The sequence below is a fragment of the Leptonychotes weddellii genome, chromosome 3 (genome assembly GCF_054177405.1).
Source record: "Leptonychotes weddellii isolate Sample4059 chromosome 3, ASM5417740v2, whole genome shotgun sequence".
NCBI lineage: Eukaryota > Metazoa > Chordata > Mammalia > Carnivora > Phocidae > Leptonychotes > Leptonychotes weddellii.
In genome coordinates this window covers 77,266,176-77,290,809 of record NC_138371.1, presented here as the reverse complement: position 1 = coordinate 77,290,809, position 24,634 = coordinate 77,266,176, and the positions used below count along the sequence as shown (strand labels likewise).

Sequence of the window (24,634 nt, the reverse complement as noted above, 5' to 3'; positions counted from 1 at the left end):
GTTGGCCTGGTGGTGGGTATTGAGGAGGGCACGTTCTGCATGGAGCACTGGGTGTTATGCACAAACAATGAATCATGGAACACTTCATCTAGAACTAATGATGTAATGTATGGGGATTAACATAAGAATAAAAAAAAAGTGTTTTAGACAGAATGTCTACTAATATGAGCAAGATAGAAGATATGATCATATTACACTGATCTTATCAAACATTTACCACTTGTTTATGGATTGGTAATAATCTATTCCTGCTGCCATTCAAATGGTCCACTATGAATGATCGAATTGCTTTCAAATAATTGATTGGCACCTCACATCCAGGTGTGATAAAAATGGGCACTAGGGGAGGAGAGCAACACATCTGGAAAACTGGATAGTTATTAGATTCTTGAAGAAATGGGCCCAGATAGCTCGATACTGGAGTTAGTGTGCATTTTACTCCAGTCATAATTTGAGTTGACATGATATGCTGTCCTAGGTCATTGGCTTTCTAGTCGATGCTGAAAATCTGTGACCTGGAGTTTATTTCAGTTTATGAACAGGTTTTTGCAAGTCCCCTAGCTTTGAAGAAAGCAAACTTCCCCCCAAAATTGGAAAACTCATTTACTCAGGGCATAAAGATTCTAAAGGCAGGTTTTAAGAGAATAGGTGTTGAAAAACAATTCTTATGAAAATAAGTAAAGAAAAATCCAGGAAAATGTTGATCTTGTTTAGTGGTTCAAAAGGTAATTTTATATGGATGATGTAGAAAAGACCATGACTTTATATCTATAGGATACAGTAAAAAGCTGTAGCACTGCACACATATGGGAAATTACTCAGTTCTAGTAGTAGAACTTCATGAATACTCATTATTGGCCAAGAGAGATAAAACACTGAAAACTGGCACTGGTTTGGGGAAACTGAGTCATAGAATAGACAATGGGAAATGCAAACTGTGGCATGAAAGAATGAATGAGGCAGGAGACCCTGTGGACACTTATCCTCAAAGCCTTATACATGGAGAAGGGTCTCAACTTTGGAAAGCTCAGGAAATCTACGTAGAGTCACAAGGGGAAGAACCAGAAAACCAACCCAGTTTTGCCGTTATTACAAATTAAAGAGATTCTCTATGGCAGATAGAAGCCTGTGATGCTTGAGGGAGGGTAACCAGGTCACATATATATGAAACCAGTGGCTACCACCAACTTCAACTTCTTCAAAATATACTCAGCCATAAAATATACCTTTTAATGTTTTAAAACAACTACCCTTTATAGTTCTGTTCTTTAAATTTTTTGTGGCTTTTATAGTAGATTTGTAAGGAAATTTGCTTAGTACCAGAGTTCTATTAAAATTGAGATTGTACTGTTAACAAAGGTCTTCTTTGGGACTGGGTGTCTTGGGGGATGGATCTCCAAAAATGTCATTTTTACGTAAAACACTGAAATAGCTTAGCTTTGGAGTGTGTGATCGAGTTGAAGAGTTTGAAATTCTTTTTCTTGAATATTTCTGTGCCTCTTTATCCCATTCTCCTCAATGTTCTGTGTGTAGTATTTCCTAGAAAAATAAATTCATCTAGTTTTCTAAGCTACAACTGGCTTTTGGACACTGGTTTCCTTCCAAGTCAATGAGGTGGATGTCCATTTTCCACACCTTCTCAGTATACACTGGGGTATTTCTTTCTCCTGCCATTCTCCACCTCAGCTGAAGAAGGGTGTCCTTGAGACACCTTTGAAGCAGGCTAGGAGGAAAGGAACTGCAGCAAGCAGGTAGTTACTCCACAAATTATTTTTGTAATCTCTGGTGAAAAGAGTGATTCTGGAGCATGGGGAATTACCTTAAAGACTAGGTAGTTTGTGGGAGCTATTGACCACAATCCTTACTATCTATCTCCAAATAGATTCCGGGGAACTAATTTCTTTGGGAAGGAAAAAATCCATTAGTATTTCTTTAAATGTTTCATTTGTTTGTTTGTTTATCTGTTTCCAGGAGATACAATTTAATGTCCAATGTAAAATATTTCATCCCGGAACTCCTAATTTTTTGCTTTGCTTTTCAGTGTGGTTTCATTTCCTTCTATTTGGCAGAATTCCATAATAACTCGGTCACCCCTCCTGAGAGGCATCCATCCTGGTATGCTTGCACCAGTTCATTTCAGTGTCAGCTGGTCCTAACGCATATACAGAAGAATGTAAATAATAGGATGATATAAATGGTGTATAGTGGAAAAAAGTCAAGATAAATTCAGGGAACACACTTAAGCAACACTTCAGAAGTTTCAAAAAATATCAGTAATGAGTTATTGTCAAAGTCACCATGTAGCTATTTGTTTTTTGATGACCTCTTAGTCCTCTGTTGTCCTAAATTTCTATTTTACTGAAGCTCCACACTCCCGTGAGCTTTCTTGACATGTTTTATCTGCTCTATTTTCCTACCTATTCTAATTTGCTTCCAAATACATTTTGGTATTTTTCAAGTTAAAAATATCCTTACCTTCTACGTTTTTATTGTAGATATTTTGTTCAATTATATTGTAATTAATGCCTTCATTTAGTGTTCTCTCAGTTGCTATTGCTACCTAATTATAGATGATATAGAATGTTGTTTGTTTTTGTATTAAAAAGTAGAAGTTAGTCCAGGGAAAGCACATCCTTGCATTGAGATAGTCAGCCCTAAGTATGTATTTGCATTTTGAAAAACAAAAATGGATTACTAACGGTAAGTATGTGAGAGACAAACACACACACACACACACACACACACACACACACACACTTAGGAATAGAGTGGATCCATATCTCTAGGATAACATTTATATTTGAGAAGCCTTTTGGAAATGTTTTGAAAATATCTTCTTTAGAACTAGTTTGCCTTTATTCTGTCAATGCCACATACTGGATATGATAGAGTGTCATATCAAATTTATATCCAGCTCCTCAGGTATTGAAAATTCAGAACTCTACCTGACAAGCCCAAATTAGTTATACTGAGAAAGAACTTGAAACCAAAACTTAACAATGGATTTCATATTCTCTGACTTTGGTAGGTTTGATTTTTTCTAATGCACTCAAATAATAAAACATTAGAAAGATAACAATGTACATATTATGTATAATATAGCATAGTGTTTAAATAATGCATGTAAAGTTTTTAATATCATGTTTGGCCCACAAAAGGTGTCCAATAAATGATGGTAATGGTGTGCTAATAGTGATTATGATTGATTATGATGATGATGATTAGTTCATGGAATCAGATTTTAATTCATGGGGAACTGATAGTTAAAATAATTTATAGTAATAAAATATCAATAACTAGTATATAAGTAGAATAAATATAAGAGATATGAAAGACTTGGATCTATAAGCTTATTATATGCTGCAACAGACATTTTATTTTCATTTTATTTATGCTAGAGATCAACCTCAAGAGAAAGTTATGATCATTCATATAGCAAGTTACCAGTCCTTAGGTGAAAATATAAGACCTGTGGGTTAACTTTCTGATCTGACTTTAAAAATCCATTAAATTAGCTCAAGTAATTCTAACACTTCAGGTGGTAAAATAGCTACAATCTTATATATCTCTACAATCTTATTTATTTGAAAGGGCATTACACAGATAACTAATATCAGGGCCATGTCTACATAGAGCCAAACCATTTGAGGAACAGAGAAAAGAAAGGTGGCCATCTCTGGGTGGTTGGTCTTCATGAATGATCCCATGTATTCAGATAGTTAGAGACTGTAATGGAATTGATACAATATATGGATGGCTGCAAACATTCCTCTCTTTACATAGAAATATTTGGATATTTTTCATAGCTTATCCAAAATACCAGTGGTATAATGTAACGTGTCAAAGCCATATTTTGCTCTTGGTATGGTCCATGTGTTCACTTGCCTGGCATGATGGTGACTTTAGTTTTTGGGATATATGCGTGCCCAAACCTCCAACTATGTCAGCAGAGTGGACTTGTAATTCCACTCTGGCAGCCTAACTCACTGTAAACCCATGAAAACCAGGCACAAAGATTTGCAGAGAATGACAGCAAGGATGGAACACCACACAAATTCATGCTGCACCTGTTATCAGAAATAAAGTTGCCTGTCTTTGCATCTTTCAATACGGCACCTTTCGCTGATAAATTTGTTGATCATTTTTTTTAAAGGAAGAACTAAACAAACAGGGAAATAAGGTGCTTGCAACACCCCCTGTTGAAAGATGCATTACTTACTCTGCTTGAATGGATTTATATTGGATAAATCTAGTACAAAGTGAAAACCCTATTTTCAGCTGAGACTTAAAGATGTTTTACTAAAACATGCTTAAGCAAATGAATTTGACACCTCACAAGGAAGATACACACAGAGCTATCTTTGTAGAAGTTCAATAAATTGTGTATCGGCAGCTGAAGAAAGATGTTCTCTTTCTGATTTGCACTCATGGATTTGCATTGACTTCATTTAAAATTCACGGTATGCATAGTGGAAATGGTTAAATATGACTTTGGCTGATACCTAACAAGGGAAAGTAACTTTTTCTTTCCTGCTCAGTAGTTAGCCATGCTGCTGAAACTCCACGGGCTCACTCAGAAACCATACTTTTAACAGAAGATCCCTTCGTCATGTAAGTCAGTGAAAGACAGTGGAACGGGCCCCTTCAGCTGGCATCTCTCCACCTCACAGGATCCCCAAAGCTTTCAAATCCACCTCAAGCCCAGGCAGTGGCAAAGAGAGAGGAATTGAAGAAGCAAAAATAAATATTAAAGTACATAAGAATCAAATAGTACCTATTTAAATAGCAATTATGCAGTTGAAAACAAGATTATCACACCTGTACAAGAAAAGGCATGCAAGCCAAAAACATCTGCTTGGATCCACCTGCCAGGCACCTGTTTTGCTGTTTCAATGCCATTTGATTGCTGGAGATGTAGAGGCTCTTGTGAGGTAATGAGTGATTTTACATTATGCATGATTGAAAACAGGTGTTCTAATGCTGTACAATTCTATGCATGAATAATTCAGTTTGTTTAGAGCAAGATCTTTAAAAGAAGTACTGCATGGGCTTTATTATTTCTATAAACATGAAGGTTATTTTTTTTAATGTACAACGATTGTTCCTTTTCAGTCAGCTTGTTTATGGCAATTTTTGTGTAATTTTATGGATGAGGAATAATATCTTGAAAGGTAAAATTGATCATACTTAAAACATGTAAGAAGTAAAATTGAAAGGTCTGTTAGCAAGAGGAAAAACGGTATTAAAATTCAATGTTCTAAGTGAAAATGCCTGATTATTTCCTTCCTGCTTTGCCTGCTTTCTGATGGTAACAAAACATTCGTCTGAGAGCTATAATTAAGGAGGGGTGAACTATTTGGGAAAATAGAGAAATTGTTTTGTATCTCAGCCCAAACACCAAGCAGAGCCCAGACTTCCTTAAAGATAGAACTGATGTTAGCAGCCTTTCTTTTCTACTTACATATCATGAGTTCACACCCTCTTGTAACCCGCTGTAGGGTACCACTGAGAGAGACAACCTCTTTTGCTCCAATTCCCACTTCAAGTTTTGTCTACCCTGGTCTTCTGGAGTCAGAAGTGTTATTATCAGAATGTTGTGTTTCAAATAGCAAGTAAAATCCCTAAACTCCCTATGTTAAGATTTAGAACCTCACCAAGAAGATATGAGACTTGTTCTCTTAGAGACCGGAGACACTATGGTGTCTCAACCACATATCATGAAATATTTAAAATTTCTGAGGTGTGAGAGAAAACATATTTGCTTCAATTAATACTATCTAAGTAATGGCAAGACAAAGGAGACAGAATTATAGTCATAATCACATCACTGTTAGTAATTTACATTTGTTGAGTGTTTTGTACCATATAAACCATACTATAAGAGAGTTATTGACACATAATAATTCCTTCCTAAAATATACCACCTCAGCAAGTAGTCAGCTTTGAGCTTTGGGGTTTGGCTCCCTTCCCTCATTTTAAGAGCTGTGGGGAGCTTTGCAGGGGAATCTATTATTGAAAAGCTTTTCTGTTAGAAGTAAATTGTAAGACAGGTCCTTCATGTTAGGAGCAACACTGGGAAAGTCACAAAGAAAAATAGAAGATTTGGTATGAAGGAGAACATTTTCATTGCTACTGACACAGTGAATTGACATTATTCCCTCCCATGGGGATAAGGTTGGAGAGCAGGCCTTTACGAGTATTCACCAAGTATAAGCATTGGCCTCATAAACTTAGAGAATCGATGCCAGGAAGGGCTTCAGGAATCTGGACTAAAGGATATAAGTAAGCAGAAGATAGAAATGTTTGTCTGGCAATTCGGAGCTAGCATAAAATGACCTTTTTTCTCTAAAAGTTAAGATAGCAAAGCTTTCTTTCTGATTCTGCTAAATACTTATATAAAATGCTTTTTTTTTTTTACTATACATCTCAATGCTGATGGACATCTAAAATTTTAAATTGAATCATGAAACTGTAATTTTTGTTGGTCAAAGCCGGTTGAATATTAGATATTTCATATGGTTCAGTCCATCTGGGCTAAGGGTCCCTCAGTCAGTGGCATTCCATCTTCGTGAATACAATAAACCATAACTTTCATTGCATGAAATATGTAACTAGTAAAAAAAAAAAAAAGCACACTCTCTGATAGACAGCAACCACTTTATGAGAAGGCCTTGCAGCCATGGTAGAAGTTGGTGCCCCACCCCATACCAAGAGGTGGAGTTTACTCTCCTTGTGAATCAGCTCCTCTTAATGACCGCCTGACCTCTGACTGAGGCAGAACTTTGCGGCTTCTGCTGTGTCTCCTGGAATGATAACTGTTAGGACTTTCTCCAAGAATCCAGCCACCATGCTTGAGGATCTACATAGTGAGATCATGTGTAGGGTAGGCACCCTGGTCAACAGCCTTATCCATGCTCTCAACCAATTGCCAACATCAGTTGTAGCTATGAGGGAGCCAAATTGGCTGTCCTGCCCAAATGAGCCTCAAAGGCCTCCAGCCCAAGCCACCACCTGACTGCAAATGCTTAATTGATTGAATAGGCTGCAGACACTTTATTGATTGACCATAGCTGCAGATGCTTTGACACTCCTCCCATGGAGAATGGGGCCCATTTCCCCTCTTTGTAAAGTTAGGTAGCCTTGGACTGCTTTGACCATTAAGATAAGGTAAAAGTCCCCAGCCTACATTAAAGAGGAATGTTAGTTTCTGCTCTTTTCTCTGGGAATACTTGCTCTTAAAAGTCAGCTTCAATGTTAGAAATGAGACTCTTCAACCCACTGTGCGGTGAAAAGCCTAAGCTACGTTGGGAGGCTCTGGATGATGAGACACGGTCAGGAGCACTGAGGCAACAGATATGTGAAGGAAGAAGCCATGCTGAAAGTAGATTCATTAGCCCATGCTGCTCCCTATGACGCCACACGGATCAGAGATGAACCCAGCCAAGCCCTTTCCATGTTCCAGACCCATCGATTTGTGAGTAAAATAAAATGGTTATATTAAGCTGCTAAGTTATGTGGAAATTTTCTGTGAAGCAATAGATAACCAAACTTGCTTTATGAAATAATTTGCATTCAGTCCTAAGCAGGTATGTGGATTTTGAGAAAATTACTTAACCTCCCAGCCTCAATTTCACATTTCACATCTCAAAAATAGAGTACTGATATCATCTGCTTCCAAGGATTGTTTTGAGAAAGAAAATGTGAAGTTTACAGAACTATGCCTAATACATATAAGCCCCTAAACTTTGTGAGCCATTATAATTATTTATTATCCAGGGCTTTACAAAGAAATAAAATGTGTAGGAAGATTCTTTTGTTGTTGTTGTTTTGACAACTGAGCTGTTGTTTTATTTTATTTTCATTTAATTTAAATTTTATTAGTTAACATATAGTGCAATATTGGTTTCTGGAGTAGAATTCAGTGATTCATCACTTACAAATAACACCCAGTGCTGATCTCAAGTGCCCTCCTTAATACCCATCACCCATCTAGCCCTCCTCCCTCCAGCAACCCTCAGTTTGTTCTCTGTCATTAAGAGTCCCTTATGGCTTGTTTTCCTCTCTCCTTTTTTTCTTTTCCCCCTTTCCATATGTTCATCTGTTTTCTTTCTTAAACCCTACATGTGAGTGACATCATATGGTACTTGTCTTTCTCTGACTTATTTCACTTAGCATAATAATACATAATAATACACTCTAGCTCCATCCATGTTATTGCAAGCGGCATTCATTCTTTTTGATGGCTGAGTAATATTCCTCTGTGTGTGTGTGTGTGTGTGTGTGTGTACACCACATTTTTATCTATTCATCACTTAATGAAGACTTGGATTTTCTCCATAGTTTGGCTATTATTGATAAGACTGCTATCAACATTGGGGTGCATGTATCCCTTTGAATCTGTATTTTTATATCTTTTGGGTAAATACTTAGTAGTGTAATTGCTGGATCACAGGGTTGTTCTATTTTTAACATTTTGAGGAACCTCCATACTCTTCACCAGAGTGGCTGCACCAGTTTGCAGTCCCACCAACAATGCGAGAGGGTTCCCCTTTCTCTGCATCCTCACCAACACCTGTTGTTTCTTGGGTGTTGTTAATTTTAGCCATTCTGACAGGTGTGAGATGGTATCTTATCGTGGTTTTGATTTGTATTTCCCTGATTGATGTTGAGCATCTTCTCATGTGTCTATTAACCACCTGGATGTCTTTTTTTGGAAAAGTGTCTGTTCATGTCTTCTGCTCATTTCTTAACTGGGAATGTCCATGCCACTCTCTATAGAGATGCAAAACTCCTTGAGGTAATCCCAGCCTGTTACCTTCTGCTTTCCAATTGTTGGTTTTAACTAGCAGAAATTCACCTTGGGTGTCAGAAAGCCTGGACTGGAGAGTAGTTGGGCACGATGCAAATGTAAATTACTATATTAAGTGGCAAGTTTCACTCAGAGCACAAGTTTAAGGTAATTCTTTGTGCTTGTCTGAGGTGTCCAAAGGGTAGGTACATCCCTGTATTGATATTGAAAGATGGAGCAGTTGGCAAAGACAAATTCATATCCTAGTTTTCTTTAGTGCCAGACTCCTTTGAGACACCTGGTATGTGCCCATGAGCTGATATGACCAGTGATAGGTTTCCTGTGGACTAACAAATGGTTAGCAAGCCTATTAGAGTGTCTTTAGGGTATAATTATAATCCACATTTAATAAGGCTCAACATCTGCCAGATGTATGGTCAATGCTTTGAAGGCAGATCCTCAATAGTTGTTTGAAGCAGGTGAGTATTATTGATCATTTGAGTGTAAGCATCTGTACTAAATTGTCAGTACCGTTAGTACTTCAGTACTAACTGAGCAGAAACTCTGTTAAGAGCAGAAACTCTGTTTACCTTGTACATGCAGATAGAGTCTAAGCTTTTCTTAAATGAAGAAGCAGCATTGTGTAATGGTCAAGTGCCAGGGGCTTAACTCCTAGTTCACAATTTAGTAGCTGTGTGTCCTCGGATAAATTGACCTCTTTGTGCCATAGTTTCTTCATAGAGTAGGGATATGAGAAGTATCTACTCCTTGAGATCTTATGAAGATGAACTAAATGAATATTTGCAAAGTGCTTAGAACAGAACCCAGCACACTGCAAGTGCCATGCAAGTATTAGCTAAATAATTTTTCTTAATATTTGTATTTGGAGATGAGAAAATTGAGTTTAGACGAGTAGCTTAAATGCCCTTCATAGCAACGTCATAAGAGGACACATGCTACAGAAAAAGAAAAGAAATAATTATTCAAATACTGCTAAAAGTATTTGGGTATAATAAAAATGAAGTTTGAGGTGAGAAATTAAGGATTATATAAAGGTGTTTATATCATTGGGAAGTGGTGCACCTGGGGGGCTCAGTCAGTTAAGCATTCGTCTCCTGATTTTGGCTCAGGTCATGATCTCAGGATTTTGAGATCAAGCTGAGCATTAGGCTCCATGCTCAGCACGGAGTCTGCTTGAGATTCTCCCTCTCCCTCTCCCTCTGCTCGTGCTCTCTCTCTCTCTCTCTCAAATAAATATCTTTAAAAAAAGATCATTGGAAAGTGCTATTATATGGTGGTATATATTAAGATGAAAAGGTGAGATAAAGAAAATCCAGAGCTGCCCAAAGTTATGGTTGCTTAAAATGATTCAAATTAAACTGGAGTCCTCGGTATATTGTTGTAATTCAGAAGCAAATCTAACTACGGGCTTCATATCTTTAAGTTTGGAAAAACTTAAATGAAGTCAATATAATCGAAAACTTCATAGAAGTGTATTATAAAATTGAATTATAGCATCAAGGTTTTACAGTCCTGGGTGAGGTAGTTTTGCAAGGAATTTAGCAGAAATGCAAAAAATAAAATGCCCCATCCTCAGGGCACCTGGATGGCTCAGTCAGTTGAGCGACTGATTCTTGATTTAGGCTCAGGTCATGATCTCAGGGTCATGAGATCAAGGCCTGGGTCAGGCTCCATGCTCAGTGCAGAGTCTGCTTGAGATTCTCTCCCTTTCCCCCTGTCCCTCACCCACTCCAGGCTCTCACATGTGCATCCTCTCTCTTCTTCTTCTCTCTCTTTCTCTCTCTAATAAATAAATCTTAAAAAAAAATAAAGATAAAATGCCCCATCCTGAATTGTTAGGGGTCAGTTGACGAATGAGGATATAAATATTTAAGGCATCCCAAGGATAGGATAGGCAGGACCAGTTCAAGAAAGGGCTGGAATAATTGTCTGGAGCAAATTCATACAGGGGATGAGAAGTCTACAGATGGAAAGAAAAGAGTGTCCTTTTGCTTTCCTACACAGAGAGGGTGACAAAGAAATAAGCACATTTTTAAAAAAATTAATTAAATCAATGTAAAATTGCTATCTAGTCCATTTCTGAGAAATACCTGCTCATCAAGTTGGAGTTGGTTCTACTCCCCACACCAGTCTGGCTCACTGCTTCCTTCTATTCTCGAATCATCTGTCCTTTCCCAGTTGATTGCTTTCTTTGAAATCCATCTCTGACTGTAATTCCTTCAATTTGCTTATACATTGCAGACTATATCTGTATCTATATCAATGAAAAGTAAAACTTTGGTGTATAGTAAGCATGAATGCCAAGTCACAAATTGAGGTGTATAAGGAATTTAATTTTTTATAGAAAAACTGAATTTTGACTTTCCTTTCACTATGTATTGCAAATTAAATTCTTACTGAATAAAGTTCCCCATCTCCAAACTCATTTTTTCTAAGGTTTTATTTATTTTATCAGAGAGTGAGTGAGAGTGAGCATGTGCATGCAATGTGTGCAGGGGTGGTGGTGCGAGAACAGAGGGAAGGAGAATCTCAAGACTCCATGCTCAGTGTGGACCCCTACACTGGGCTCTATCCCAGGACCCTGAGATCATGACCTGAGCTGAAATCAAGTTGGATGCTCAACCGACTAAGCCACCCAAGTGCCCCCCCTAAACTCAGTTCCTGAGAAAGGAATACCTAGTATTAAAACAATATGGTAAGAGATGGATGGGGCAAGAGGAAGCTAGTCCAGGTTGTCTGCATCCAATCACAGTGACATTATTTGAGATTTAGATCACTAATGTGAACTCTGGTCCTCAGCACATGCATGTTGCTCTTTTCTCCTTATTTACAACCATGCCTCTCCAGGACAGCTCTCTAGCAAGAGATACTGAGCTCTTCTCTGGCTTGTGGACAACCTTCACCTGCTTCCACTATGGGATTCCTGGAAACTTGCTGCAGCCAAGATCTTTCTACCTAGATGTTCCATGACGCCATTTCTATGCTACTGCCCCTTTACTATACTGGGTAATGGGGAACTCTGGATCTTGCTGGCTCCCTGGACTTTGTTTCAGTTCTGAGGCACATTCATCTTTCTCTGACATCCCAACCCTAATGCAAAGTTTATATTATCCCTACCTTCCTCTCTGCCTTTCCTCAACCTGTAGAATATTTTTTTATTATTATTATTATCAGAGGAGAACTGCTCTTACATATTAGGAATCAGTCCAAGTCTTTCTGGTCAAAATTTTATTGCACAATTCTTTAGTGTTCACAAACACAATAATCTGATATTCTCCGGTATCCCAAAGCCCTTTTCAAACTGATATTTTCTGTTCTGATTTATCAACCCTCTCTTGGCACAACTGATGCCTCCTAGCCCAGCAGACAAGGGAAAGGTCATTGATTCCAGGGGATACCAGGGAAAGCACATCCGTTAATATTACAAGCTGATCCATCTATTCATAAATCAGCAAATCCTAACATTTCTGGACTTGGCTATGACTGACTTCTTCACAATTTCTCCTATATACTTTCTGAATTTTCTAGAGCGCTCAGCACCAATCCTATTTCACACCTTCGCACCTTTACTCATGTGACTCCTATCCCAAACAACCTTCCTCTCCCTCTTTGCCTGGGCAATTCCACACTTACACAGTAAAGTTTAATGGAAAAGAGCATGGTCTCAGTTAAGACCTCAGATATTTAGCTTTACCACCTACTTCATGTAACTCCATTACTTAACCTCCCCCTACCTGACTTTCCTCATCTGTAAAATGGGTATTAGGAGTGCCTTTCTCAAGGGTTTGTTATAGGGATTAAATAAAATAATATATATGTAGTACTTAAAATGGTATCTAGCAAATAGTAAGCACTCAATAGCATTGGCTATTTTCACTCACCTTTCAAGACTCACTCATGCTCACCCTCCTACTACTCCCATTCTTGTGTCCTTGGCGGTCATTAAGGCTGCAGGCCATACTTTAGCCCCTGAAGGTGGAGAAAAAAAGGATCAGGGCATTGACTAGAAGGGGCTTTGGGTGAACTTTCTCAGAGAGCATTTTGTAGAGTAACCTTTTTTTTTTTTTTTTTAAAGATTTTATTTATTTATTTGACAGAGAAACAGCGAGAGCAGGAACACAAGCAGGGGGAGTGGGAGAGGGAGAAGCAGGCTTCCCGCTGAGCAGGGAGCCTGATGCGGGGCTCCATCCCAGGACCCTGAGATCATGACCTGAGTCGAAGGCAGAAGCTTAACGACTTAGCCACCCAGGTGTCCCTGTAGAGTAACCTTTTAATAATATATTTGCTGCAGCTTTTTTATGTTAAGAGTCTTGTTTCCTGGGGCGCCTGGGTGGCCCAGTCGTTAAGCGTCTGCCTTCGGCTCAGCTCATGATCCCAGGGTCCTGGGATCGAGCCCCGCATCGGGCTCTCTGCTTAGCAGGGAGCCTGCTTCTCCCTCTCCCACTCCGCCTGCTTGTGTTCCCTCTCTCACTGTCTCTCTCTGTCAAATAAATAAATAAAATCTTTAAAAAAAAAAAAAAAGAGTCTTGTTTCCTTCTGTAACCACACATAATATTATAAATCCCACTTCTGCTACATTAGCACACTAGGATTGGTGGGGGAATGAATGTGGAAGGAAGAAAAGGAGATTTGTACCCAAATACTACTAAAGCTAGTACTGCTACCCCTATTTTTTCCAATAAAGGGGGAAAAAAAGGTTAATGGAGACAGAATGACATATTCAAGTTTAGAGGCTATATGATAAGTAGTTAAATCATGACTCAGTTCAGCTCTTAAGACTTCCATCATCTCGGTGTTTAAATGTAATTCCACTTCTCTTGGGAGTGTACTTTCTTTGAAGAATATAAGTGGTATCTAGTCATAGAAGACAGAGAGGATTTTAGTTCTAGAAATTGGACCCTGGCTTCTCTCACTGCTCTGCAGGACCTGCCTGGCCTGTTTGGGTTGTAATCTCAGTTTCTTAAAGACTTACTATTAAACTCATTGACTTGAATCTTGTCCCAAGGTTTCAAATTTCTTGCCTCAGATACAGTTCTTATCTTAAGGCAAACCCTTCATTTTCTTTGCACAAAATTCCAAGGCCTGGATATCATCTCGTCTTTGGGTAACATCTTCCAGATTTGTTTTAAGCTGATTGCATGTTGCTGAACAATCAGATTTTCTACCCTAAGCAGCACAAAACCAAGTGATGACAGCGCTGGCTCCTGGCCACCAGCAATGGGATGACGCCGCACGGGTCTTTGGTAGTCATGATTGGGTCTTGGGTGTTCGCAAATGGCTACATACCCCTCAAGAGTGGGAAAGGGAGTCTCTCTCTCTCTCTCTCTCTCATTGTGACACACGGTGTGGGAACTCATCTGTGTTAGGGCTGTTTTTGCCATTGCCGTACCCCCCCCCACACTCAATCTACCTTTCACAACCCTACATTTTCATACACTTATATTTCTCATGGAGACCCGCTGAGTGTTTTAACAAACTACTTGAAGTCTGAAACAAATAATACATTATATGTTAAAAAAAAAAAAAATAGGAGGGGAAGAATGAAGGGGGGGAAATCGGAGGGGGAGACGAACCATGAGAGACTATGGATTCTAAGAAACAAACTGAGGGTTCTAGGGGGAGAGGGGTGGGGGGATGGGTTAGCCTGGTGATGGGTATTAAAGAGGAAATGTACTGAATGGAGCACTGGGTGTTATACACAATGAATCCTGGAACACTACATCAAAAACTAATGATGGAATGTATGGTGATTAACATAATAAAAAAAAAAACTACTTGAAGAAATGGAGTGCCAGGGGAAATGTAGGCAGAACTTGGCATATGTGTTTGGGAAATATGAAACCTAAAATGTGAAAAATCTTGAGATCGGTTTTATTTTTCTGGTCTAAATGTTCCATTCAAGTTTCCCTCTCTCATTCCATTAGTTTATCATCTCCTGAGCTGCATTTACCGATGCTGTATGTCAGTGCGTGACAGTGATTCCTGCAGTCTTATTTTTCTCAGTCTACCACAGTAGGGGCTACCTGTGGAGGCAGAAATGTGTACCAAGAACAACCCGCTTTATTCAGCCTCTCTGTACCTTAATGCAGAATTCAGGGAGGTCCTAGTGGCTTTCACCATACAGAATGGAGCACTACCAGAAGAGAACATGGGGGAATGAGAAAGTGACAGTCAAGCAAAAGGCTCACTGAGCTTTATTAAATACGTGCCAGGAGCAGTGTTCTGGGATAGAAAATGCAAAGGATACCACAAATAAAACAAAGCCCCCAACTTTCAGAATTTCAGTTTGAGGAAAGCCAGCATAATGAAAGCTTCCTGGAAATACTGAACATGACCTACAAAGTATCAAGTTAGTTCTAGAGGCAACTATTTCTGTAAAAGATTAGAAAGTAAGATGGCTTGAAATGATGAGAGGATGCTTTCAAAGTCTGGAACCTAAACTGGGCTGTGAAGAGTGAACAGGAATGAGATATTTCAGAAGCCAAGAAAAGGACATTCCAGGTGAGAGGGAGACAAGAGCAAGATTTCAGAGTAGAGAAGATTGAAGGATGAGTGTGGGAAAACTGAGGGATTAAGTTTGGCTGAAGGGCTCACACAGGTGACAGTGCCTACCCCCTAGTAGGATTCAGGAAACATCTGTGAAATGCATGGGGAAGGGTTAAAAAGATGGGTTGATGTCACATTACGATACATGGCTATTTTCTCTGTACTTTTTCTAGTTGGTTAAAGGTGATAATGTGATTGAAGCTAAACATGGAATCTGAGCTTAGGCTTTCTGAATATGTGTCAAACTTTAATCTTCATCAGCCATGTACAGAAAGGGGGTTATAATCACAAAGAGAACGAGGTGAGATTTTAGATGTACGGGTCAGATTAGAGGCATCTGCTTTTGCTGGAAAAGAACTAAAGTGTGTGAGGAACATCTAAAAAAACCTGCTTGTAAATGGGTCTCGTGAAAGCCAGAACTCTGGAAACATTCTTTTCCAGTTTTGCTAATGAGTGGGGCCAACATTTTGACTGCAAAAGTAAGAGGGAGCAGCACCCTGCATTAGACTGGCCTGTTTGGTCCTCTTCTCCACTGGGTTCTAAACTCCCCAAGGTAGGAACTAGCTTCAACGTTGTAACCCTAGCACCTAGCAAAATCCCTACCACATACTCAGTGTTGACTGGGTATGTGTTACTTGAGTTAATTTATTAAAACATGTGATGTGGTTCTTTAATTCAGAGCAAGTCGAAGTTCTTTAACTGCATCAAATCAATAAAATGATGAGCTAAGGCAAACTAAGTTTACACAATGGATATGGTTGGATTACCCTATGTATGAATTAAACTATAAATGACTACAACTGAATAACTTACAGTGGTGTCACCAATTTCTCCTCAGGTGTGGATGAGAGAACAATATCTAGTTTGGACCCATCTGAATTTCTCCACTTGGTATGTTTTCGAGAAATTGCTGATTCTATGGCTGGTTCAGAAAGGGGTCATTCCCCAGTGTTTGCAGATTTTCCAGATTTTTGTAATTGCTCAAAGTTTATTTTTAGAACATTCTTGAAATTCCAAGGCATTTTGTTCTCTCCAGTGCCCTGAAACATGATTTTTATCAATCCCTTATTGTCCTGGAAGTGACCAGTTTGTCTGTGTGTAACAACAGCCTTCACCTGGAATCTGTGTAATTACCATAGCATCCCTGATACTGTTTTTTGGGGGCAGTACCAGGAAGGTTTTGCTATATCTTGACCCTTTTCATGACAATTTCTTGATCGGAGTTTAAAGATCATATCCAACATACTTTCCAATCGTCTAAATGTGATGCAAAAAGTATTTAGAAAAACGAGTAGGGCAAAACAAAAACCCTGCAAAATATTTTTATATATAATGTCTCTATTATTTGTTTAAAAAGATACACATCTTACTGTAATAAACTCAAAGCAAACAAACAAAAAATAAAAATACCCCAAAGTCAAACATAAAGTTATAAATATGCACATGTGTATAAAACAAATGATCAACTATAATTTCACTTTAAAACTAGAATTAAAAACAAAAACAAACAAACAAAACCCCTGGAAATGCTGAAGAAATTGCTGAAGTCCGGGTGCATTTTTTATTTTTTATTCACATATAATTGACCTACAATGTTATATTCATTTCAGATGTAAAACACAGTGATTTGACAATTCTATACATTACTAATGATCACCGTAGTGTGAGTCCCATCTGTCAGCATACAACACTATTGCAATATTATTGACTCTATTCCCTATGCTGTATTTTTCATTTCCATGACTTACTCATTTTAGAACTGAAAGTTTCTACCTCTTAATCCCATCACCTATTTTACCCATCCTCCACCCACCTCCTCTCTGGCAACCACCAGTTTGTTCTCTGTATTTAAGAGACTGTTTTTGTTTTTTAGTTTCCACATGTAAGTGAAATCATATGGTATCTCTCTCTCTCTCTCTCTCTGACTTCCCTTAGCATAATATCGTTTAGGCCCATCCATGTTGTCAGACATGGCAAGATTTCATTCTTTTTTTACGGCTGAATAATATTCCTGGTGTGTGTGTGTGTGTATCTCACACTTTATCCATTCATCTATTCATGAACACTTGGGTTGCTTTCATATCTTAGCTATGGTAAATAATGCTGCCATAAACATAAAACATGTCTTTTTTTATTAAGTGTTTTCATGTTCTTTGGGTAAATATCCTATAGTGGAGTTATTGGGTCATATGGTATTTCTATTTTTTTTTTTTTTGAAGAACTTCTATACTGTGTCCACAGCAGTCACACCAATTTACATTTCTATCAACAGTGCCCGAGGGTTCCTTCTTCTCTACATTTTCCCCAGTACTTGTTATTTCTTGTCTTTTTGATACTAGCCATTCTGACTGGTGTGAGGTGATATCTCATTGTGGTTTTGATTTGTATTTTCCTGATGATTAATGATGTTGAGCATCTTTTCATGTGTTTATTGGCCATCTGTATGTCCTCTTTGGGTCTATTCAGAACCTCTGATAAGTTTTTAATCAGATTATTTACTTTCCTTTGGTGTTGAGTTGTGTAAGTTTCTTTATATATTTTAAATATTAATCACTTATCAGATCTATCATTTGCAAATATCTTCTCCATTTCGCTAGCCTTTTCATTTTGTTGATGGTTTTCTTTTCTGCATAAAATTTTTAGTGTAATATCATTAGTTTATTTTTGCTTTTGTTTTCCTTGCTTGAGATCTATCCATAAATATGCCAATGTCAAAGGGAATACTACTTATGTTTTCTTTTAGAAGTTTTATATTTTCAGGTTTCACATTTAGGTTTTTAATTCCTTTTGAGTTTATATTTGTGTATGGGGTAAGGAATTTTAATGCAATTGCAAATGAGATGGTTTTCTTAATTTCTCTTTCTGCTACTTACTAGTGTATAGAAATGCAACTGATTTCTATATATTAATTTTGTATCCTACAACTTTACTGAATTTAGTCTAATGGTTTTTTGGTTAAATCTTTAGGGTTTTCTATGTGTAATATCATGTCATCTGTAAAGAGTGACAATTTTGCTTCTTCATTAATAATTTGGTTGCCTTTTCTTTCTTATCTGATTGATGCATCTAGAACTTCTAGTACTATGTTGGTAAGTGGTAAGGGTGGACATCCTTATCTTGTTCCTGATCTTAGAGGAAAATCTTTTAGCTTTTCACCATTGAATATGATGTTAGCTGTGGGTTTTTCATATCTTTATTGTGTTGAGGCATGTTCCTTCTAAACACGCTTTTTAGTTTTACCATGAAAAAGATGTTGTATTTTATCAAAAGCTTTTTCTGCATCTATAGGAATGATCATATGGTTTTATAATTTCTCTTATTGTTAGTATGGTGTTTCCTATTGACTGATTTGCAAATATTGAACAACATTGCCTCCCTGAAATCAATCTCATTTGGTGGAAGGGAGAATGATTGTTTTTTAGTATGGACATTGTGGTGAATTTTTTTTTAAATTATTGTTGAATTCATTTTGCCAATATTTTTTGAGGCTTTTGCATTTGTGTTCATCAGAGATATTGGTCTGTTTGTTTTCTCTCTCTCTTTAGAGTGTCTTTGTCTGATTTCGGTGTTAGAGCAATAATGGCCTCATACACAGAATTTGGAAGTTTTTCTTCCTCTTCTATTTTGTAGAATAGTTTGAGAAGAACAGGTATTAACTTTTTAAATGTTTGGTGGAATTCAACTATGAAGCCATATGGATCTGGGCTTTTATTTATTGGGAAAGATTTGATTACTGATTCAGTTTCAATACTAATAATCTGTTCATATTTTCTATTTCTTCTTGATTCAGTTTTGGGAGATTGTAGGTTTCTAGGAATTTATCCATTTCTTCTAGGTTGTTGGCATACATTTTTTCATAATATTCTTTTATATTCCTTTATATGTCTGTGATGTCAGTTATTTCTCTTCCTGCATTAATTTGAGTTCTCTCTTTAGCAAAACTTGTCAAGAAAAGAAAAGGGTTATCAATTTTGTTTATATTTTCAAAGAAACAGCTCTTGATCTTTTTTGTCCCTATTTCATTTATTTCTGCTCTGATCTTTATTATTTCCTGCTTCTACTAGTTTTGGTCTTTGTTCTTTTTTCTAGCTCCCTTGGGTGTAAGGTTAGGTTATTCATTTGAAATTTTTCTTGTTTTTTGAGGTAGGACTGTATCATTATAAATAAACTTCCCTCTTAGAACTACTTTTGCTACATCCCAAAGTTTTTGGACTATTGTGTTTTCATTTTCATTCATCTTCCTGTATTTTTTTTAATATATTTGATTTTTTTGGTTAATCCATTCATTATTCAGTAGCAGGTTGTTTATCCTCCATGTGTTGGGTTCTTTCCAGATTTTTTCTCATAATTTCTAGTTTCATACCATGTGGTCAGAAAAGATACTTAATAGGATTTTAATCTTCTTAAATTTATTGAGACTTGTTTTGTTGGCCTAACATGTGATCTATCCTGGAGACTGTTTCATGTGCCATTGAAAAGAATGTATTTTACTCTTTTTGGACAGAATGTTCTCTGTATATCTGTTAGGTCCATCTGGTCTAATATGTCATTCAAAGCCACTGTTTCCTTGTTATTTTCTGTCTGGATAATTGATCCATTGATGTAAGTGGGATATTAAAGTCCCCTTCTATCATTCTATTGCTGTCAATTTCTCCTTTTATGTCTATTAATAAATTGCTTTATATATTTAAGTGTTCCAGTGTTGGGAGCATAGACATATATATATATAATGTCATATTTTATACCTTTTTAATTTGTGTATCCATTGACTTATTTTTATAAATATAATTGATTTTTTTTGCCCCTTTTTTGTTTAAAGCTCCACACTGGTTTTATAAGTGATTATTCTATCTTTATGATATGTTTGCTTTTACCATAATTGTTTTCTTTCATAATTTTCTTCTATTTATGGCCTTTTCTTTTCACTTAAAGAATTCCCTTTAACATTTCTTGCAAGATTGGTTTAGTGGTGATAAACTCCTTTAACATTTATTTTTTGGGAAATTTTTTATCTATCCTTCAGTTCTGAATGATAACCTTGCTGGGTATTCTTTTGTTGTAAGTTTTTTTAACTTGTAGAACTTTGAATATACCATGCCACTCTCTTCTGGCCTGCAAAGTTTACGCTGAAAATCAGCTGATCGCCTTATGGAATTTCTCTTGTAAATATTTTTTTTTTCTTGATGTTTTAAAAATTCTCCTTATCATTACTTTTTGTCCTTTTAATTATTGTATGTCTTAGTGTAGACCTCTTTGGGTTCATCTTTTTTTTTTTTTAGATTTTATTTATTTATTTGACAGAGAGATAGAGAGCTCAAGTAGGCAGAGTGGCAGGCAGAGGGAGAGGGAGAAGCAGGCTTCCTGCTGAGGGGGAAGCACAATGCAGGGCTCGATCCCAGCACCCTGGGATCATGACCTGAGCCGAAGGCAGACGCTTAACCCACTGAGCCATCCAGGCACCCCTGGGTTCATCTTGTTGGGTGTTCTCTGTGACTCTGGATTTCTGTTTCCTTCCCCAGATTAGGGAAATTCCTGTTACTTCTTCAAATAAATTTTCTGCCCCCTTCTCTCTCTTCTCCTTCTGGTATCCCAGTAATATGAATGTTATTACACCTGACTTAACCTATTCTCATTTTTTTGCTTTTCAACTTGGTCGCTTTCCATTATGCTGTCTTCCAGATTGCTGATCTGTTCTTCTGCATCTTCTAATCTGCATCCTCTAATGCACATTCCCTTTAGTGCATTTTTTCATTTCAGTTATTGAATTACTCATCTCTGATTGGTTCTTTTTATGTTTTCTACCTCTTTGCTGAAGTTCTCACTGAGATCATCCATTCTTTTCTCAAGTTCAGTAGGTATCCTTATGATCATTACTTTGAATCCTTTATCATGTATATTGCTTATCTCCAGTTCATTTCACTTCTCTACAGTGATTTTGTTCTATTCTATCATTTGGGACATGATGCTTTCTCCTCATTTTGTCTTTTTTTTTTTTTTAAAGATTTTATTTATTTGACAGAGAAAGACACAGCAAGAGAGGGAACACAAGCAGGGAGAGTGGGGGAGGGAGAAGCAGGCTTCCCGTTGAACAGGGAGCCCCATGCGGGGCTTGATCCCAGGACCTTGGAATCATGACCTGAGCCGAAGGCAGACGCTTAACAACTGAGCCACCCAGGCGCCCCACTCTCCTCATTTTGTCTTAACTCTGTGTTTGTTTCTATGTATCAGGTAAGTCAGCTACATCTCATGATTTTAAAAATAGTGGCCTTGTGTAGAAGAAGTTTCGTAATGCTCTGTAGCTCAGTCCCCCTGGTCTCCAGAGTTAGGTGCTCTGGTGGCATCCCTTGTGTGGACTGTGCGTGTCCTACTGTTGTGGCTGAGCCATGATTGCCTTCAGCCCAGCTGGCTGTTATGACCATTTTGCTTGTGGCGCATTTGGCAGGATTTGGCCCCTGTACCATTGAGGGGTCTGTCTGGAAGCTCCTTGATTGGAGGGGTCAGAAATCTGATTAGGTATCTGCAGTTAGCCTTCTTGCTACAATTGCAAGTACACCATGGGGCAAGGGTTGTTCCCTGCACAGCCAGCTGGAGTCTGGGATGCAGGAATTATGGGCACGCTGGGGTGTGGGGTTCTTTGCCTTCCTTCCCAGGGAAAGAGTCATTTTGGTGTGGCACAGGTCCCTGCCAGGGCTGCCTTCAGGGTGTGGTAGGACAGGAGCAGCCCTGGAAGGATGCCTACCCACATAAGTAGATTAGATGGGGCTGGTCCACAAGGGAATGCCAGGGCAGAGCACAACAGGGCAAGTGATGCTAGCAAGGTAGAGAGGGTTAGAACTGGCTCCAGCAAGAGTCGGGCTATCTAGGCAGGGGTGTGGGAAGAGAAATGGCACCTGCCAGCCCTTCTGTTCCTGGAGAAATCTTCTGAAGATCTCTTCCCCTTCTATACATATTCTAAGATTAGTCAATATATTTCCTTCACATGTACTGCAGGTGCTTTTCAAACTGCTGCCTTTATGCTCTATCTCAGGCAAAGTTATTTATTATGCTGATTCTTTAAGGGCACCGGCTCAGTTTTCTATTGCCTTTTGACTCTCCGGGCTTTAAAGATCCCAAAGTTAAACCTTCCTGGTTTTCAAAGCCAGATATTATGGGTACTTATATTCCCAGGGTGAGTCCCCAGTGCCAGAGATGACTGGAGTGGGATCTGCTCCTCTCAACTCCTCCATGCTTGTGATGTCCCTCCCATTTGTGGTTAGTCCTGTGGAGGATTTGGTTCCCAAACCTGTCTCATCCTTCCTACTATTTTTGATGTGGCCGCCTCTCTATGATTAATTGGGGAACATCTGCTCTGTCAGTCTTCAGGTCATTTTTAGAGTTAATTTCATAGAGATAGCTGTTACCTCAGTGTATCTGTGGGACAAGATGAACGCTGGATCCTTCTACTCTACCATCTTTTCCTGACTACCTGAATGTATTTTAAATCACTCTTAGACATAAAAATTACTAAGAATATCTCTCTCAAGTAAAGATTATTACAAAAATTAAGAAACTAAAGTCAATATTTTTTTAGATATGCTATAAAAAGAAAAGATGTACTTTTTCTACCTACCTACTTTGGCTCTTAATGATTTTTAATTATAAATAATCATGTATGTTAAAATGAACTTCATTACATTTCATAATAAAATTCTCAGTTATTTCAAAATAGGTTTACATTTAAATTATTGGAATGCTTATTCCTGGTTCTTTTACCACAGTCTATTTTTGAGTTATTTATTTGGAACTAACTCTTGGTTGGCTTGAACCAAAAAAGTTCATGGGCGCTGAATTTTCTGAGCATTTTAATGTTTGAGAGTTCTTTTTTTTTTTTCATTCCTGTTTCATTTAAATAGTATTGGATCTGCATTTAATATTTTCAGAACTTTTACGCATTGTTCCACTGTCTTCTGGCATTAAATTAATGAGAAGATAAACTCTCTGAAGGAAGATAGTTTTGTCTGTTTTTTTTTTTTTTTTCTTTTTTTCTTGTGTCCTGAATAAAATCTTATTCAGGGCAGTGCTCCAAAAGCATTTGTGGAATGAACAAATTAATACTAGCTGATACTAGTCTGGATTTTATTCCTATTCAGATGCCTAAAAAAATCATTTAATAATTCTTAAATTTCAATAGCTTAACCAGAATGTATTTAGCACTGACTTTCCTTATACACATATTACTGCAACACAAATGGGTCTTTCTTATATTTCAAGAAAATATTCCTTTTTGCTCTTGTAAAAATAGAAAGCTAGACAAATTCCTCTATAAAAAATGGATGATAATGGTCTACCCTGTGTATTTAATTTAATACAAATAAAATATTACATGGTTGTAGTTATTTGATCTGATACATACTATCCATATAATTCTATCTCAGACTTCATATTTTTACTATGTGAATGCTATTTACAAAAGATCCACATAGGAAACTATACTTAGTTTTTTTTATCTTGAACAATTTATGTTTTTTCCTGGAGTTAATCCTTATCTTACTTTTTGCTTGCTTAGTTTTTCTTGTATTAATTACTAATTCTTCCCCAAAATCTTACCCTAGTGGAAACCTCATTTCAATATGTCCAAACATATCAATTGTCTATCCATTGCATAATCTTTGGCACATCCCTCCCTGAGCCCGCTAATCTGGACTAGATGTTTACTCTTCATGCTTGCTGCACAGCTATCATCCTAGGTCCCCCTCACCATCTGTCTGAAGATTCAATTTGCCTTCTTTTCTTAGATTTTATTTCTGTGTCTCTCTTGGATTACCCTCTTGTTTGCCTATCTTTCAGTAATTTCCTGAAAAGGATGTACTTAAATGGCCTGTTCACTTTGTTTGCTTTGATTGCTAGCTGTCCTTAATGTTTAATGCCTGTAAGTTGCTCAGTTGTAGTTTTCTTCAGTTATATTTTATTTATATACAGTGCAATCTAGCTATATCCATCATATGCATTTAACTTGCCTCAGTTTCTTTTTTTTTAATGTAGTTATTTTTTTATTGCTTGGGAATTGGAAACTAAGATCACAAAATAGTACAAAAATGTACTAAGTACACCACATTGAAAAGAAAATTTCAGAAGTTGGGACCAGATACATCTGGATGATTTTCTTTTCTTTTTTTTTTAATTTAATTTTATTATGTTATGTTAATCACCATACATTACATCCTTAGTTTTTGATGTAGAGTTCCATGATTCATTGTTTGCGTATAACACCCAGTGCTCCATTCAATATGTGCCCTCTTT

General features: G+C 37.5%; 1 protein-coding gene and 1 long non-coding RNA gene across 13 annotated transcripts in view; one reads left to right on the top strand and one right to left on the bottom strand.

The window, feature by feature from the left end:
* LOC145720558 (uncharacterized) overlaps nucleotides 1-24,634 on the bottom strand; it is a 155,654-nt gene that overhangs the window by 49,238 nt on the left and 81,782 nt on the right. For both annotated transcript variants that reach the window (XR_014143613.1, XR_014143614.1), the window contains exon 2: nucleotides 12,691-12,778. This is a non-coding gene — a long non-coding RNA (uncharacterized LOC145720558). The remainder of the gene's footprint in view (nucleotides 1-12,690; nucleotides 12,779-24,634) is intronic.
* Nucleotides 1-24,634, top strand: part of LOC145720557 (uncharacterized) — a 256,382-nt gene that overhangs the window by 214,274 nt on the left and 17,474 nt on the right. For 7 of the 11 annotated variants that reach the window (XM_081814500.1, XM_081814499.1, XM_081814498.1 and 4 more), the window contains 2 exons: nucleotides 2,042-2,115; nucleotides 4,539-4,709. In XM_081814500.1, coding sequence (XP_081670626.1) covers nucleotides 2,042-2,115; nucleotides 4,539-4,615 — 151 coding nt within the window. In that variant the 3' untranslated portion in view covers nucleotides 4,616-4,709. Of the gene's footprint in view, nucleotides 1-2,041; nucleotides 2,116-4,538; nucleotides 4,710-24,634 lie in introns of those variants that run through there. The other 4 variants (XM_081814489.1, XM_081814495.1, XM_081814501.1 and 1 more) reach the window with 2 other exon arrangements.